Below are 19,706 nucleotides of genomic sequence, written 5' to 3'. Positions count from 1 at the left end.
GAGGCCTGAGGTGGTACTAAGTAAGAATCTCTTCACAAAGAAGCATTAATAGAAGGGAAAGGGAAAGGTAAACATTTCTCCCCAACCTTGATTTCACTTATCTGTGCTTTAATCTTCTCATTTGTAAAATGGTGATAATAGAACAAAACTCATACAGTTTTGTAAGAATTAAAAAAGATAGTATATGTAAAGGACTTTGCTAAGTACCAATAAATGTGGAATTGGAGAAGCAAAGCATAGGAACTTTAGAGGGGGAAAGACATCTTCAGAAAGATAATCTGATCTACTTGTGGTATTTTTTAGATTAGGAAACTGAGACTCAAGGAGGTCTAGACACTTGTCCAAGTTCCATGGCTAGTTGGATATGTATCGTTGATATATTATAGCAGAACTGCCTCTAGTGTTACTGACTGCAAGTTCATGTACCCAATGCACAGTGAGGCCAAACAAACTGACACATCAGTTTGGAGCTGAGAAAGGTTTATTGCAGGGCCAAGCAAGGAGAATGGGTGGCTCATGCTCAGGAAAAACCAGAACTCCCCAATGGTTTGGTGGGGAGAAGTTTTTATAGGCAAAATTTGGGGTGAGGGCTACAAGGTATGTGACTTTCTTCTGATTGGTTGGTGGTGAGATTACAGGGCAGTGTTCCAGGAATCTTGTTCTCAGCCTAAAGTTACCATCCTCTACCTGGGTGAGGGTCTGCCTGCAGAAGAACTGGAGGATATTGTTATGTATATTCCTTAAGGAGGAACCAGGACCCTGCCCCGTGGCTGCACTATTGTTTCTTTTTTTTTTTAATTAAAAAAAATTTTTATTGGAGTATAGTTGCTTTACAATATTGTGTTAGCTTATACTGTATAGCAAAGTGAATCAGCTATATGTATACATATATCCCCTCTTTTTTGGGTTTCCTTCTCATTTAGGTCACCACAGAACACTGAGTAGAGTTCCCTGTGTTATACAGTAGGTTCTCATTAGTTATCTATTTTATACATAGTATCAATAGTGTATATATGTCAATCCCAATCTCCCAATTCATCCCATGGCCCCCCTTGCCCCTTGGTATCCATATGTTTGATCTCTACATTTGTGTCTCTATTTCTGCTTTGTAAATTTTGTAGAGACATGGATGGACCTAGAGACTGTCATACAGAGTGAAGTAAGTCAGAAAGAGAAAAACAAATATCGTATATTAACGCATATATGTGGAATCTGAAAAAATTGGTATAGACGATCTTATTTATTTGCACTAATGTTTCTTGACTGCTCCTCCTTTCTTTTTGCATTTCCTCCCTTCCCTGATAAGCAACTGTTTGAGTCTGCACTTTGGAACTCAGGGAGGGTCAAGGAGGCTGAATGAAGCCTATTTCTTTCAAACAAGAAACTGGGGACATGGAAAGGATTCATAGCCAGGAGAGCCCCACAGGGTCCTGCTCCATTTCACTAGGTCCCAGGTGTTTAAGTGCCTAGTCCCGAGCTCTTTCTTTCTGTTACCACTCTGTTACCACTCTGCTGAATAGCCATCCTAAATGGCAGCAGATGGAATTGCCAGCCCTTCTCCCCACCACCGTGGATTTCCTGTTTTCAGAAGGTACACAGTCTGTTTCTACCCTCATGGAGGCTCTGTGTGCTGCCATACTCAGGCAGCAATTTATAGCCCTTGTGTTTTGCAATAAGAACAAGATTACTATTTAGAATCAAGGTAGCTATTTTCACAATCTGCTGTGAAGTAGTTAGGCAGGTATTCTTTTGAAGGTAAATAAACACAGTCAACTACAATCATTTGATTCCATTTAGTATATTAGAAAATGTACTAGTTTAATGATACCCTAGTGGCCTGTAATGGTTAATGCACCACAGAAAATGAATCATAAAATCCCCTTCTTACTAATAACTCTGAGACTAGTGTTATTAAAAAGACACTAAACCCCAGGGAATCAGAGTGTTTTCACCTTCCCACCAAGTGACAATATTATTAGTTTGGATTCTCTATTCTCTGGTCATGAAAATATAGGATCTTTGGGCAGAAGGAAAACCTGTATCATATTCTGTTTGTTTGATGATAAATTCTTGCAGCATCATCTGGGACTGTTGCTATGGCAAAGAAAATGGTCCTGTAAAGGCCAGGTGATTTTCTAACTGTCACGCCTTCCCAAATGCTAGTTCATCGTGAACTGGGGTACTAGCTGAAGAGAGACTTCTTACTGATGGGAGGTAGCCATCCCCTTCATGTGCAGACCCAGGGGACTGGCGGGGTAGGGAAGTGCATGTGTCGCTTTAGATTTACACAAACACACCAGCTGTTTGTGTTTATTTGGAAAAGGGTTTGAGTTACAAATATTCCCTGAAAACATGTGCCTAGCCTCCTGGTTTTCTGTATGATGAATACTGACAGGATGGGCTTCTTTGTCTTAATTTGCAGTTCATAGATTGAGTGCTAGTACTTCTAGTCAGAGAGACAGCTGTGCACATTTGGAACAATCCCAGGGAGAAGCCCTCAAAAAGCTTGAAAATGATACTGGTGCACAGAAGGATGCCCTGTCCTTGGTCGCCAGAAAAGTGTCTCCTCTGTAGACTTCTATATCTACACCCATGTTTCTGCCAACTTACAGAAAGAACTGTATTATCATGATATCATTATTTGAGTATTGTATATAGTAAATACAAAAAATAGTAGCCAGTATTACTATTAATGTGTATATTTCCCATTAAAATAAGACAAATGTAAAATTAGTTTAAATTAAGAAGAATATTCCACTAATTGTTGATTGTGTATATGTATCAATAAATATACATATGTATACATGAATGTATATATATTTACATGTGTTATTTTATATATTTTTCATATATATATACATATATACACACATATCTTACTCATAACATTAGTAAATAGATACAGTTGGAAGTCAGCATGGCTCAAGAAACACGTCACCATTTGACCAGTTTGCCTTAATCACACCGGTGTTTCTGGAATAATTATTACTCACTTCACTCACAAAAGTAACCCAGTTTGGACAATAAGTTATATGATAGCCCTAAATAAGGATCGAAAGTAAAACATTGATCTCAAAGAAATCCAAGACCAGTTACAGTCTGAATGCTGATGAATAAGGCATCCACTAGACAAGACAGCTTAAGAAATTTGTACTGGGGACACCAAAATAATTTTTAAAATATATAATACATCTTTAGTAGCAGTTATCAAAACAAAAACAAAACAACAGACTCAGTGGTCATAAGGTTTGTCCCTAACAGAGAAAAGAACGCATATTTTTTGACAGTTTGCTCCTAGGGTTGACTTTAATAGCTGCCACTTCAAGTAGATGGTTTTAGTAGAACCCTTTAAGTAGCTGCTAGAACCCTTTCAGTAACTGCTGCATTGAAGGTTATTTTGCCATCCAATATTTGTCTATTTTTTTTCTTCTTTAACTCCTGGTAATTTCTGTAATTCTAACAACTTTAACATTTAACTCCAGCACTTGGAAGTTTCGGGCTGTATTTAAAGGCTCATTTAAAACTTATCAGACCGATGGCATTAATTTATCTCTTTTATATCCCAATATAAAAAAGAGGGAAAGCAAACTAACATTTAAGACCCAGGGGTTCTGGGTGGCAGACATAAATTACCTTATTTCAATGACTTTGCAGTTTTTTCAAGGAGGGTGTTTGCTTTCTGCTTTACGTAACCTTCTAGACTTATTCTGTGAAGTTTGATTTTAAAATGCCCCTTCTGCCTCCCTTACTCCTATTTCCTCTTGGGAAGTGTTCTTTCAATTAGGAAAATATTACTTTAGCAAATCACACTTTTAACAAGTTCTTATTAAGGAACACTGGAAGATGAGTTAAAATTGAATTTGTCCCCCCTTCAACCTGGCCTGGGTATTTTGTATCTCATTCTTAGGGTAGATGCACATGTACCTTTTTTACATTTTCAACTATACCTAAATAGATTAGCCTTAAATAGAACTCTTTGGAAATGTCTTATTTCATCTCAAGCTCAACGGCAAAGTCAAAACTCTTTACCATTTCTTCTAAGTACTTCAAGCTCTCTAAGTTCCTAAGATACTCTGTTATTCTCCAGCCCAGACACCTTAGGGTTCAGTGACCTATTTAGGCTGTCACCTGTGACATAGGTGGAAATGATTGCAGAGTATTTGAAATTCACAGGTAAAACTAAAGGTTTAGATTAAATGTGTAGTATGACTCTTCCATCAAGAAACATTTTACCTGAGTTTCTAATAATTAGCAAATCTTATTCAAATATTTCTGTACCACCAACCGTATGGAAGAAGAAATTCATACTACCTAGTTCTTCTTTTTACTCTAGGTTTTTTTGGTCCTAGAGATGATAAAATTAGTGGAATCATCAAGAGAAAATATTGGGGTTTAGATAATGCACAAACTGATTTACAATGGATTGTGGGTTGTCACAAAGGGTATAAAAAATGCTTTTCCAGGACTGTGATATAGGGAGACTTTTAATATAAGTTTCTGTGAACCCAGAGGAAATAAGAGCTATTTTCATTGCTCCTTAAGGATTTCCTTGCAATATGTGAAAGTTCTTTATTTTCACCTCTGTGGCGTTTGTTTTATATGTTATAAAGCTGTTATTGAATTCAGAAAATAAAATTGAATAAACTATTTGCAGATAGAATACACCAGAGATAGTCACAAATACAAAGCTTGAACAGGTAAGTTTGGCTTTCCCTTCTTCTGAGAGGCCTGAAAAGCATTTGAGAATTAAACATGCAGGTTTAGACTTCATTACTGCAACCTTGGTAGTGATCTGTTTTTATGTTACAGGCAATGAAAGCTTAGAAGAAAACTATGTCCAGGACAGTAAGATGGGGTTTGTCATCAACGCCATCTATGCCATGGCACATGGGCTACAGAACATGCACCACGCCCTCTGCCCTGGCCATGTGGGCCTCTGTGATGCCATGAAGCCCATCGATGGCAGCAAACTCCTGGACTTCCTCATCAAGTCCACGTTCATCGGTGTGTCTGGAGAGGAGGTGTGGTTTGATGAGAAAGGGGATGCTCCTGGAAGGTAAAGCAGTCTTTTCCATAATGGATCTAAATAACCCTGTGATCCTCTTCGAGCCAGACAGACAGATACTCTGGCTCCCTTTGGTTTCATGGTTTCTGGGTGCCATGAGGACAGACGCAACGAGATAGCTAAAAAGAAAGGGCTAATGTTAGATGGAAATTACATTATAAAACATTGAAGAACTTCTTATTGGTAAATACCCACAATCCTGCATCCTACAAGTGCCACCCCCCTACCTCCCCCCACACACATACAGCTATCATCCCTGGTCTTCCCTTAGAATGCCTGGGACCTCCCTGCAAGCCCAAGATACTAAGGAGATTACATCTGACCAGCAGGACCCTCCCTGGCACTGCCAACATCAGGTCAGCCTCCTTCTAACTGATTAGTCCCAATACTATACTGGTTGTGGAATATTTTAATATTATTCCTGCTTAAAGAGCTTAATATATGACGAGAACCAGGTCTTACATATGTATCCCTTTTTTTCAGGTTAACTTATGTTCCTGCTAACGTGTTTCTTGGAACAAGAAAGGAAAGAATTTTCTGTCTGGTATCGAGTCTCTATGGCTTCCAAAGAATTAATCAAGAAGCAAAGGAAAATTAAATCTAACTAACTATATATATTTTTCCCAAGTCATTTTATATACAGTCTCTTCTGCAACACTTGCTTTTATAGTACCAGTTAGCTCATATGTAATTGGTATGCAGAGAATGATATCAGTGTAAACCGTAGTTGTGTTCTTTCATAGGAATTTTCTTGGGCAAGGGATGATCAGAATAGTGGGATAAAAATTAAAACCTGCAACAGGAAAGAAAAAAGGCCCTCAGTCTGGCTACTGCACAGTGTGCCCACAATCTTTTTTTTTTTCCTCCTAAGCCCTGTTATCTTTCAGTACATAATTTTGCAAAATGAGAGATTTTAGAAAAGCATATGTTGTGATAAAACAGATCATCAAATCATTTAATCCTCATCGCTGTAGGCATATCATTATCTTCTTTTACAGATGATAAAACTGAGTGTCAGAGAAACTAAGAAACTCACCTAAAGTCACGCAGAGAGTAGCTGGTAGAGGCAGTGCAGTCCGAATCTGACACTTGTAATCTTTTTGCCACATCGTGCTGCCTTTTAGCTAATCCTAAAATTAGGCAAAGTTGCTGGCAACCTTCTTAATGTCATTTCAAATGTACTGTAAGAGACTATTTGACCCTAAATAATTCTCCACATATCTCTTCCTTTCATGTAAACTTAAAGTTCTACATTTAGAGAGTGCCTTGCAGGGCCTAAGTGGATTCTCCCTGTCAAAATCCAACAGCTCCAGGAAGGATAAATGATATAAGTAACACTCAGCAATTAAAGCGATGAATTTATCAGATTGCTTCCAAGCTGCCAGTGAGGTGGGAGCAGCTTTAGATGAAAATGAGAGTGGGAAGGATGGAATGATGCAGGGCCTGGGCGTGTGGAAAGCTTCCAGGAGCTGAGCACCTTAAGAAATGGTGCCAGAGGAAAAAGTGATTCAGAGCACTGACTGCCCCCCCCCGCCCCCCTTTAAACCCGTGGTTGTAATCCTGGGTTCTACTGGAAACCAGGTTCTATCAAGGATTGGATTTGGAATGGAAACCTTCCTTCATGATTCTATAACATATACAATGTGCCTAGGACAGGGCCAGATGCATTTCCCACACAGCGTAGACATGAGTTTCCTCCTCCTCTCTCTATTTGTAAACTATCCAAAATATAGGCCCACAATTTTAGCCTTTTTCTCCATCTTTTTTTTTTTTTTTTTTAATTGCAAGTGTTTTTTTTTTTTTTTTTTTTTTTTTTTAATTTTATTTTATTTATTTATTTATGGCTGTGTTGGGTCTTCGTTTCTGTGCGAGGGCCTTCTCTAGTTGTGGCAAGTGGGGGCCACTCTTCATCGCGGTGCGCGGGCCTTTCACTATTGGCCTCTCTCGTTGCGGAGCACAGGCTCCAGACGCGCAGGCTCAGCAATTGTGGCTCACGGGCCTAGTCGCTCCGCGGCATGTGGGATCTTCCCAGACCAGGGCTCGAACCCGTGTCGCCTGCATTGGCAGGCAGATTCTCAACCACTGCGCCACCAGGGAAGCCCCTCTCCTTCATCTTTAATTGCATATTTAAATCAAGAGTTTTCCCCTGGGACCCTTTTCAAGGATCATTTCCACAGGCTTGAAATTGGTCAGCTTCATCTGTATTCAATTTCTATTTCAACCACTTCCCTCCGTTTCTATCTCCTGTCACACCATCATTCATGCTTTTGGTCCCTCTTGTAATTATTTTAGTTAATCATCATGCAACAAAAATTGAATGCATTGAAAGGATGCTGTAAAGTTGTAATTTACAGCATGAGGATATTCCAAATAACCGCCAACGTGCGAGAAGGGACTCTGGGGTCAAGAGAAAAGAGCAGTGTTCATTAACATACACAGCACTGGGGAAGGCCTCTTTTCAGTAAGTCAGTATTTTTCCCTTGGTATCATCAAGCATTTTTTTTTCTCCAGCTTTTGGGACTTTTTAAAAGTATGTTTTCATACCAAAATATTGTGAATTTTTCAGTTCCTAAATGCTAATTAAGCGTGAACTGATTTCTCCTATTGAAATAAGGAAGTTGAAATAAAAGTCTTAGGAAACTGATTTATAGGAAAAAGATATTCTAAAGCTAGCGTTACACCTAAGCCTGCATTGAAAGTATGTAAGGAGATTTAACAATGTAATATGGAGTAAAACATAGAGATTAAAGGAAATGAAAAAGGGAATTACTCATACCAAACACTCACAGCAGGCTCTGTAACCATAAGGAGTTTAAAATGGAAAAATATTGGAGGTGTAGATTAGTGTCCTTGATCAGCAAGATGAATGCGAGCCTTCAACCCACAGTTAATACCCACATGGATATCACTCAGAGAGCTACTCTGAGAACATTCTGGTTTGTCTCAGCAACCAGAGGAATGAGAACCCTCTATTAACCAAAAATCAGAAAGCAGAGAGGTGAATAACACACTCCAGTTGCACCATTCTCTCTTCTCACTCCGCGTAAGTTTTGTTCACCTGGAAAAGTAGGGGAAAGACTTCCTTTATGCCCCGAGAGTCCCCTTTCCCTTTAGGGAGCTGCTATTTATAGAAATTGCCAGGATCTGATTGTGGAGAAGCCACTAGCCATCCTGTGGGTGACAGGATGCATTTGCACATTAAGAACAGGCAGCAAAGCTATTAAAAGATTTTAGTTGTCTAGATAAAGAACTAGGCCAGATATAGCCAATAGGTTTCAGATGCCAGCTAAGGTTGACTGGTAGTAGCTTCCTGCAGTGCTGGGCTGAGGAGGATTCTGAGTGTGTATCAGGGTTAGAGGGAAAGAATTCCAGGATGGGTTAGGTAGGGATATTATGGAGAGGAGGAAGAGAGCTGAGGAAGAGGAATATGTGTTAGTTAATTGCCATCTATTTCTTTGGGTCACACACAAAGAGTAAGAGATATTGCCTCATATTCTAGTGCAGGAGAGTGAAGAATACACAGGTACTGCAGGAAAGAACCCCACTTTGCAGAGCCACTGAGGGAGAGTCAGGCATCCATTTCTGGGCAACTGCCACTTGAGTTATAGTTTCCTTGGAGTAAATAGCAACATGGAAAGAAGATTGAAGAATACCAGAGAATTGTCAATAACCGAGAGAGAAATAACTATGACAACACAAAGATGTTCTCATTTTCTTATAGTATGGAAATAACCAGAGTATTTTAGCGCATTAATAGTGCTACTAATGTGAATGATATAGTGATAATGCCTTACATATGTATTTCTCCCAATTGCGAACAGCCTTATGTTAGTAAATTCCCACAAGAACCCCATGAGCCTTACAGAGTTTAGTGACATTCCTAAGTAGTATAATCTACTATTAAAATATTAGGAAAGAGATTCCAGCTTATACATTCTAATGTCAAATGCTGTGTTTTTTCCACCAAATTGGAAAATGCTGTCCACTGCCCACACTGGGAAATGATGTATCTGGTCCCCAGAACACACTCTGGCTACAGTGAAATTTCTAAATGTAGATTTTACCATTGTGCAGCATTGCAGCATTTGAAATAACTGAAATAACTGACACCAATTACTTGTATTCAGAAATGTTTGTCCTGATCAAGGAAGAGACCAGTTTAAATGTCAATGCTCAAGATGTTAAATCCCAAACATCCTTGCTAATTAAAGGTGCATTTCTCAGATTTTGTGCTCTATTAGCACCTAAAATAAGTTCCAGACTTGGTAAAACTCACCTCTTTTAATCCAGTGTAATTAAAATGGCAACTGAATGTGAAAAAGGAATTTGGAATAAAAGTACTTAAGCTAAAAATTAGTGTTCTGAAGAATTGTTACTTGATCAAAGAATAATCTAGTGAATAATTATTTGAAGGATATGGTGATCGACTCAGCACATATAGAATTTTTTTGAGAATAAGCAGAGAGAAAAGTACAAGAATAATATATTCTTTAATGAATATGGATGATACACAAACAGAGACTGAGGGATGGAATACACATTTTGGAAAATCAGAGGATACATAACTAAACTAAATAAACTAAAATATTGACCGTAGCTGGCATTAGGACATGGGATGATTCTAACTTTTCTCTTTCTTCTCTCTAGTATTACCTATTTACCAAATTCCTTTGGTTTCTACATCATGTCCATATTCTCCAAGACACACATGTTGTTTTCTTTGTAGGTATGATATCATGAATCTGCAGTACACTGAAGCTGATCGCTATGACTATGTACATGTTGGAACTTGGCATGAAGGGGTGCTGAACATTGATGATTACAAAATCCAAATGAACAAGAGTGGAATGGTACGGTCTGTGTGCAGTGAGCCTTGCTTAAAGGGTCAAATTAAGGTAAGCCAGCCACAAATGCATTCTTGCATGGTGTCCATGAGGAGACCTCCTGCCTGGGCATAAGCAAAGAAAAACACAGACATTTTTCTTTGACCAGACTGTCCAGAAAGGGTGCGCCAGGTGTACTGTTTCTGTTCTTGTGTTTAGCAAAAATGAGGAAGACAAAGAAAGATTGGGAAATGGAATAGGCAAACCACTGGGATATTTAGAATAGTCTTTATTTGAATCGTAATGATGAGCTGCAGTCTTAAATACAATATAGAAAGCAAGGGGATGAATAATCAAATTAAAAATTAAGACAGAAGTAAACGCGGAAACCAAAGCCAATGATACTGCTTACTCATAGTTCTAGCTATTGTTAAAGAAAGCAGAAGCTGAACGATGCCAAATAAATGTATAACTAAAGTAAAAGAAGCTGAAATGACGTAACACAAAAACATTGCTTACCACTTCTCTTTTCTCTACCAAGTTCTTTGAATTTTCCTGAAACTGCTATTTTCCAGCCAAGAGAGAGTCTTCACTTCGAATTATTCCCAGAAGTTTGTTTTTTTTTTCCAGGTTGGGGCAAGTGAGTGATCATGATATTATGGTATACTTAAAACTAGAGTAAATAAACATCATATACTGGGCATTTGGCTGAATGGAGTAGAGAGAATTCTTGGTGAAGAAGACATGGAAAGAGCACTGACTGAATCCCATGCTATTTAAAAACCAGACTGGCTGATGCACTAGGAAACGGAGCATAGGGGAGTGATTGTGAACTGGCAAGAGTGTGGATTAAATGACCTAATAGGTCTTTCCCATCTCTAATTTTCTGTGATTCATCTCTGGGAGCAGACAGGCTGTCAAGTGAATGTCACAAAGCACAGCTGGGGCTGGAATGTGTACTGTGTGAGGCCCCTGCTGTCTTGCCACGTGGCCACGCCGCTCTGCTGTTCGCAGGAGCCGTAGAACCAGCCGTGCAAGGGAAAGGCCCTGAGAAGTATACTTAGGGGCCTTTAGGGCAAGAGTCTAGTAGTGCTGGTACAGCAGCTGGAAAAGCTTTATCACTGCTGATCAAAGAACGTGGAGGATCTGGAACCTGCAACATCTCTCAGCAGCTGAGAAGAGCTGTCCGTGTGGACTCAAACTCTGAGTCGAATCAGGCACTTTGAGCATGAAAACCACTCCTGAGGCGACTCTCCCTACTTGCAAATGTCACTGCCTCTTCTGCAGATGCGATATTAAACATATTTAATAATTGTCATGGTAACCCACCAATCAGAATGAACTCCATCTTAGTGCTATGACAGGGTGCTGGAGGCCTCCTGCCATGCCCGCGGTTAATCCTTGAGTTGTTGGATCATGGGAAGATTTAGGTGAGGAATCTTACATGGCTAGGGTAGGATGGGGCAGTCAGGGGGCTTGGAGAGACACCATTAGTTTCCGCCCAGTACAGAAGCATTTCAGTAGTGTGAGAATGACTCCAGCCAAACCACTGTGTACGGGCCGTACGTCAGTGCTACTTCTCCCCAAGAATCCACTTCTGATTCTTATCCAGATGGAATTTTTCACGTGGGGCTGTCTGGTGGTATTAGGAATATATCCTCTGAAATTGAGAGGCCTAAAACTTCTCCTTGACTCTTACCACAGGATGCCAGACCACTGGATTCTGGGTTGGTTATCTTCTCTGGATGGTAGGGAAAACCAGGGAGACCCGAAGTCATATCATTGGGACAGCCCAGAAGCCCTGGGCTTTATGCTCTTCTGTGACCCAAAGGGTGTCACATGTTCATCTCAGACCTCCTCCCCGGCATGGGTGGCAGCATTGAATATTTAGTGCAGACAACTGCTGTGAAAAAGTTTATGAAACTACACAGTTTGGTTATTCAGAGTATAAGAAAAACAAACAAACAAACAAACAAATACAACCCTGGCAAGAGAAAACAAATCATTCTAAAGATACTCTGCACTCCAGCTCCCTTTCAGAATTCCCTGCTGTTACTCTGACTGCTGGCAGGCCATGAATGGGAGCTCACATGCCATGTGTAGTCCCATGTGTATACTCCAGAAGATAGACTTTCCCCCCACCCCCCAAGTTCAGAGGAAAGGCTGTCTGCGTGCATCTGTAAGCTAGATGCTGAAGTATTTCTGGCATCACATTTGCATTACACCCATGCAGTGTTATCGAAGGAGATCCCAGAAATCTTTGCTGAGCCATTACAGAGCACTTGCTATAAATGCAAATCTCTTGGGGTCCAATTTTCATAATATTGTGTACCCTGCAGGATAAAAGTATGCCCGTTCTCAATAGCACCTGGAGTGGAGGTGAGGGGGGATGTTTGTTTGTTTCCCATAAGTACCATGGGAGGTATGGAAACAAATGAAATCTGAATCCCATTTACCAAATAATAGCATTTATATTCTTACATCGTCAATTTGCCACCTACCAGGTTCAGGATGCAGAGCCAGGTCTCTCAGTAGCCACTACAGAGGCTGGAGGGAAGCAACTTAAAAGGTGATTGTAGGACCTGCACTTGTATTAACTGAGAAACATAACCTTTAGGAAAGGATTATTCATTTTAAATATCAAATGCCACTTAAAATGTCGAAATAACCATTTGACTTCTTTTGTGATAACCCATAAAACTTTCTTATGGTAATTTCCTTTGAAGTAGTTAAAAGTCCAGTTTTCTTATGTTATTGATTTTAGAAATATAAATATAATATCTTATAAGTATAATATTTTATGGAGGAGAAATTGATTTCAGTCATACCACAAACAGTAGTAAATAAAATCAAACTTTTATTGTTGTGTCTTATATTAGTCAGGTTTCAGTCAGGAAAGAAAGAACCCATGCCAAGTGGTTCAACAGAGGAAATTTAAGGTAAAAAACTGGTTATAAAAGTAAAAGGGGGCAATGAGGCAACTCAGAGATGAGCAACAGTAGGAATCATTCCCACCTCTGGGCTAGAGAGACACAGGGAAGGTCACAGATACTACCTGAGACCCCTCCTGAGGTGGGAGGGGAGGATACCTTGGTACGAGGCTTCTCCTCTCTCCGGCTCTTCAGTCTCCCATTAGGTCCTTCCATCCTGCCAACCGTATGGAGAAGATGCTGGAAAGAGAGCCTGAGCAATGTAGTGCGCAGATACTTAGCTCAGGTTCCCTTGAACCCTGAAAGCTAAGCAAGGTTAAGTGCTAATGCATTACTGGGAGATACAATCCCAGGGAAGCAAGAGTGAGAGGAAAAGGGAAGGGAGGCATGCAAGCATGGAGGAATACCTCTACCACTAAGGTGAAGCATCACTGAGCAGGGCGCTGCCTCACTGAGCACAGCTCAGCCTCACGGAGGTCTCTGGACAGGCTGCTCGGACTGTCTGTGGGAGCAAGGAAGGGAGAAAAATGTATGCACTCCTGCCATTCTATTTTCTGCTTCCTGTGGTCAGCGTTTGCTCACAGGAAGTGACGTCATCTGACCCCTTTAGGCAGCTACTGGGAAAGCCAGTGTCCATGTCCTGCTATGTGGACCTTCTTTGAATTTGGAAGCAGCAGGGGGAGAAGTCTCTGTGGGTCTTACACAGTCTGGTCTGGGCTCCTGCTGTGCTGAATTGCCAAGGAGGCAGTTCTGGAACCCAGTGCCTCCTCCGGGGGAGAGAGAGTCACCTGGAGATGCCAGAAGATGACACAGTAGTGGTAGGCTCTGAGGTAGGAGTTGCAGAAGCATCCAGAACCCTCAAGAGCCAGGGCCCAAGGGCCTAAGAGACAGGTCAGGCAAAAAGAATTTGAGGCAGCACGTAAAATATGGACAATGGATCTGCAAGCAAACAGCAAGGGCCTGGCACGTGTATTGGTCTCCCACACCAAGCCTGCTGCTATTTTCCTTGGTGTGGGGAAGGCAGGAAAGAGGTAAGAAGGGGTGGGAAGGCAAGGGGGAGAAAGTGAAAGAAAGGAGAAGGGAGGCAATAGAGATCGGGAACTAACACTTATCAAGCATATTCTTGTGCAAGTACAAGAATGGATGACATCGTTTCAATTATTCCTTAAAACAACCCTTTTAAAGCAGATATTATCACCCCATTTTATGATGAGAAGTCAGAGGCCCAGAGGGCTTGAGTCACTTGCCCCAGGCTTTCTCAGCTAGCAAATGCTGAGCTGAGCTTGGAGCCAATCCAAAGCTCTTATCGACCCACAGCCACATGTTGTTCAACCATCTTTCATTATATGAACTGGCATATTTCCTACAAATGCAAGTTTCAATTGATAAAGCTGATTTTCTCAATAGTTTACAACAAAACTATAAATAGAGATCCACTTTAAAATTGCTGAGGGAACAGAATCTAGAACTAAGCAGGCAATAAATATTAGTGAAGGTGGTCGGGAGAGTCTGACAGAGATGGAGAAAGTGGCAGAGAATCCCAGGGAAAGGGTCCTGGGGATTGCTTTCATTCTCCTCCTACTCTTTCTTTTCCCCTCTCTTCTCTTTTATTTTTTTCTTCCATTTAGTTCGTTTTTGGATTCTTTACTCCAAGATGATGGTTTGAGTCTGGGAGTTTAGGCATGGAAAGTAGAAATCACTACTTCCCCCCTTCTTACCTGGCCGATCAAGATAGAATTATGGAGACCATATCATAAATGGTTCTTCATTACACATGCCATATTGTCATATAGTAAAATACCCCCTATATATGTGGAGAAAAGCCCAGATACACATATTTTTACAAACTATATATTTCAGAATTGGGTTAACTATTTTTTCCCTGAACCATCTGAACGTGAGGTGCAGATATCATGAAACTTCATACAGCAGCTTTTGTCTTCTAAGAATAAGGGCAACTCTCACATGGCCAATAGACCAGCTAAGAAAGTTAGCAATAAGATCAACCACAGCTGTCCTGTTCACCTCAACTTCCCCTTTTTGTGAATCAAAACAAACTACCCATTTAACTTGTTCATAATTAATGCAACCATTTTGGCAACCAATGAAACAATGACATAGTTCCTTCATTATGTAATATTTTATAAATTCCACTGCAGGATGGCAGGTTCTCAACAAAAATTGTCCACAGGAATATCAAAATTCCTTATCTGAGAAGCTTATGATTACATAATGATGATGTGATCTGCCCCAGCTACTAAAAACATACTGGCTAAAATTTTGAAAAAAGTTGAAGACAAAATACTGAGTTCCTTTTTGTATTTTATTATGTATGTGAAAGCATGAAATTATTATAGTGTCTCTGGATGAGAGAAAACTTTGCAAGCACTGGTCATAATGAGAAATTCTATGGAATCATCATTAATTTACATCATTAATTACTCAGCCACTCTGAGTAATACCTACACCCTCACCTCTCATGCTTTGACCAGTGTTTAAGCTGGTCTCCTGGTTACTGAATTTTTTGGTGATCACCTTAGCCTCAGATCTAGCTTGTCTGCCACTTTTGGAGACAGGTGCCGATAGGACCTGCTGCTGAATCACAAGACACCGAGCAGAGAAGGAACACAGCAGAGCTGTTGTGTCTTGCAGGTGGCAGTGACCAAAGCAGGGCTCATTTTCCTTTTTAAGTAAATATTTATTGAAGTATAACACACATACAGAAAAGTAGAGAAGGAAGGCAATAGCATGAGTACCCATTGGACTCTTACTTCTGGGTCTTTTCTTTAGCTGATGCCACTGCCTAGAACTCTCTTCCACCAGATATATTCAGGACTTACTCCCTTTCCCTCTCTCAAGTCTTTAGTCAAATGGCATATCTTTGTGAAGGCTTACCTGACCACCATATGCAAAATTGCAATCCCCAGTTCCAGGTGCCTCCCTGTCAAGACTGGGACTAAGATGAGGCAAGTGAAGAACTTAGGGCACAGACCCTAAAGGGGCCCCCCATCAAGATCCTGCAAGTGCAGGGTGGGCATGTGCACAACGCTGAGGGTTTTAAGGGCCTCTTTAATTCTGGTCCCTAGGCACTAGGCTTGCCTCACCTTGGTCCCTGCCCTGAACCCTATTCCTCTTTCTTGCTGTAGTTTTCTCAAAGCCCTTTTCTAGGATGGCGCTCCTCAAGGATGGGGATATGATCTGTTTTATTCACTGATTGTGAATGCATAATGTGAATGAATGAATGGATGAATGATTGAAGGCATATGCCCTGCATAAGCATTTCATTCCTCCTTCTAGCAGTATACGTATTATATTATGTCAGATTTTGAGCTTCTTAACCTCAGTGATCATCAGGTCTTTTCATTTATTTGTCCCCATGCATAGCACCGTGTCTGGCACACTGGGCCACTAAATAAATGTTGGTTAAGTAAATATATATCTGCCAACTTCTGAGATATAATTTTGGTTCTCAGCATAACATGTCATCATTCTGACAGCTGTTTTTACACAAGGAAGAGCTTAGTTCTTGAAACTACCTGGTGATAATGTGCCTGAGGTTTGCACAAGTTACTGATCCCCTCTGCAGCTGTTTCTTCATCTGCAAAATGTAAATAATTAACTTCACTCCATGGAGTGGTTGTGAGGTTTAGTGTAATTCTGTACAGAGGGCCTTGCACATGGTCTCATTCAATGTATGTCCATTTTTGTGATCATTTTCTATTCCTATATGATTTTTGTTACATTTCCCCTGTAATAAATTACTACGTAGGGATTTTCCTAAACAGATATTTTTCTATAATTCTTTCAAGGCTCTCTTCAGTTTCCTCCTATTTTTTATTCTCTTTGAATTCTTCATTTTCATTTCTTTTGTTTATGTAATATTCCATATTATTTCCCTCTTTTCTTTCACATACATTATTGAGTAATTATTGAAAATTAATATGTACCAATAACTATGCTAGCACTGTGAATGCAAAAGAAACTTAAACATGGCCCCTTCCTTTGAGGAACTCATAGTGTAGCTGGAAAAAATTGTATCAGCAATTACAGTCCATTGTTGCCCAAGCTCTCATACTGGGTGTCATGGGGACACAGGAGGGTAGGACTAGCCCTTCTCTCCCTCAGCTGATTTTCCTACAGTCCTAATTAGGTAGGACCAGTGTCTTTATTCTGTTTAGTCTTCCAGGCATTTCCCTTCTGAAGCAAATTTCTCTGTTTCCTTTGATTTATCATTGCTTTTCCTTCATTATATTCTTTCGATGCTGTTTTCTTTCTTTTATCCTTTTTCTAAATAAAGCCTAAATTTAAAAAATCCATTTCAAGTTACTTCAGAAACGCAGTCATAAAGTTAACGCTTGATTTCCTATGGCATAAATACTTTAAGACTCCTACAGTGTATATGGAATTGAATCATAACCTTGTGTGAAGCAGCAGGTCATCTAGTCTTACTAACAATAAACAGAGCACCACGTACACAGGATGTAAAAGGAATCAAAACAGTTCCTGTGTCTTGGGAAGTCTTGGTGTTTCAAGGGCAATTTCAGAGAAATATCAAATCTCTTATCATGACTCAGAGCTGTCATAAAAAGTGTTTTACGGTAACAAAAATGAGACAATACATTCAGTTATTGAGTGTATACTACATGCAAAAGAATTATCAGTTAGTATAAAAATATAAAAATAATTTAAAATATCAATACCTGTGTGATATGGGGGAGATTAAAACATAGAGACAATAATTTAAGAATTTTTTAAAAAGTATCTGAATGAAACATATCTACCATATACATGTGAAACAATTAGAGGACAAAAGCTAACTAACTTGTGGTAATAAAATACCAAGTATATTTTAATTATAGAGAATTCCAAATAAGGTAATGTTTCAAAAGGCTCACTGCACCAGAAATACTTCCTGGAGCATGTGTCAGGACTCGAAAGTAGTGACATAGATGGGCTGATGGAGGAAAGATGATATTCTAAATGGAAAGGAATATCCTTTCTTTTATTAAAATATATTTATTTCTTTATTGTTGCATGTTAAAGCCATGGATTAAACAACACACACACTCTCTCTCTTTTGTCCTTCTTAAAATCTATTCTCTAAACAGCAGCCATAATAATCCTTGTAGAAAGCAAGTCAGATGGAAAGCAAATTAGATGATGTATCTGCCCTACTTGAAACCTCCCTCCAAAACAAACATTAATGAGGATGTAAGCAGGGGATGGCACAGAGGCTGCTCTTCCTTGTTTGGCGGACTTATGTAAGAGATTATTAACAGTCAAACTTAGGTGCAGAAACAAGGACTTATGTAAGAGATTATTAACAGTCAAACTTAGGTGCAGAAACAAGGACTTATGTAAGAGATTATTAACAGTCAAACTTAGGTGCAGAAACAAGGACCAGAGACTAAGTGAATGACTGACCAAAGAGCTTACATTTCAAAGGTATTAGAAAAGGGAGACACTGACATTCCTTGAGTGACCGAATTACATTTTTTTTTTAAATATTTATTTATTTATTTATTTATTTATTTATTTATTTATTTATTTATTTATTTATTTATTTATTTTTGGCTGTGTTGGGTCTTCGTTTCTGTGCGAGGGCTTTGTCCAGTTGTGGCAAGCGGGGGCCACTCTTCATCGCGGTGCGCGGGCCTCTCACTATTGCGGCCTCTCTTGTTGCAGAGCACAGGCTCCAGACGCGCAGGCTCAGTAGCTGTGGCTCACGGGCCCAGCTGCTCTGCGGCATGTGGGATCTTCCCAGACCAGGGCTCGAACCCGTGTCCCCTGCATTGGCAGGCAGACTCAACCACTGCGCCACCAGGGAAGCCCCCGAATTACATTTTTAAAAAAGATTCAACTCAACACTCATTCATTGGCTGGCTACTGTGTGTTCTTGGTACATTTATTGATGACTATGATCTGAAAACAATGAAAGTATGGCATGATTCCCTTCTCTTGAGGAGCCCACAGGCCCTCGAGATGATCTTGACAGCTGTGTGCATGTAACTCGGGAGTGAGAAGTAATTAGAGGCACATTATATGATTAGGAGACAGGGACCAGAATTCATCTTTCTGAGTCTAGAGGGGTGGCTGAGAGATAGAAAAGACAAATGCCATATTTTAGACATTGTATGGCAAAAGTGCACATACTTGGTGGCTGAATAAGAAGTAATAAAAAAAAACTCCATTTGAGCAGTTCCTTTTTCATTATTTATTAGAGGTATAAGCCAATCACTTATTCATTCGTTTATTCAGTCATTCAAAGCCTAATCTTAAATACTTTCCATGTGCCAGTTACTCATAGGATCTACCTTTCACCAGTCATTCTGCATAAATAAATTGTGTAGCATTATTATCTTTTGAAATTGTCTCATTCATAGTATTCATTTTATAGTTAGGCAAAAGATAAAGCGGACTGAAGAGATATACACTATTTTGTACTTCTTATACTCATTAATGTAAAAAGCAGTACTCATTTATTCAATTTTTCTCATGGCACTTAGAAAAATTTATAATTTGGAATATAGATTTCTCATGCTTATTCTGAGGATAGGTGTGAAATTTTCAAAAAGACTTAATCTGAGTCTACTTTCTAAAGTTATTTGAAAGTAAAAGAAGAAAAAGGAAACCTTTTACAGTTTCTGAAAATATAATGTCATTTGATATTTTTCATGTAATTCTAAAATAGTGGTATAAATTTCGACCTGATTTGCAAGAAGATAATTTTATTTTCACAAAGGATAGAGTTTGTATGATTTTAAGGTATGGCAATATTTACAGTTTAATTTCTGACTCTACATATGAGAACATTTGATTATGTCTAATGTGTTGGGGAGGGACCTCTGTTTCTAGCCATGAGGGAGTAACAGAGTACAGACTTTGTCT

General features: G+C 39.6%; 1 protein-coding gene across 2 annotated transcripts in view; it reads left to right on the top strand.

Annotated features, from left to right (window-relative positions):
• GRM1 (glutamate metabotropic receptor 1) overlaps positions 1-19,706 on the top strand; it is a 398,541-nt gene that overhangs the window by 328,528 nt on the left and 50,307 nt on the right. For both annotated transcript variants that reach the window (XM_036872141.1, XM_036872142.1), the window contains exons 6-7: positions 4,810-5,056; positions 9,792-9,960. In XM_036872141.1, the coding sequence (XP_036728036.1) occupies positions 4,810-5,056; positions 9,792-9,960 (416 nt within the window). The remainder of the gene's footprint in view (positions 1-4,809; positions 5,057-9,791; positions 9,961-19,706) is intronic.

This window comes from Balaenoptera musculus, chromosome 12, assembly GCF_009873245.2.
Source record: "Balaenoptera musculus isolate JJ_BM4_2016_0621 chromosome 12, mBalMus1.pri.v3, whole genome shotgun sequence".
In the NCBI taxonomy this organism is placed as follows: Eukaryota; Metazoa; Chordata; class Mammalia; order Artiodactyla; family Balaenopteridae; genus Balaenoptera; species Balaenoptera musculus.
Note: the sequence above shows the minus strand (reverse complement) of the source record. Positions and strands in the feature narration are given on the sequence as shown.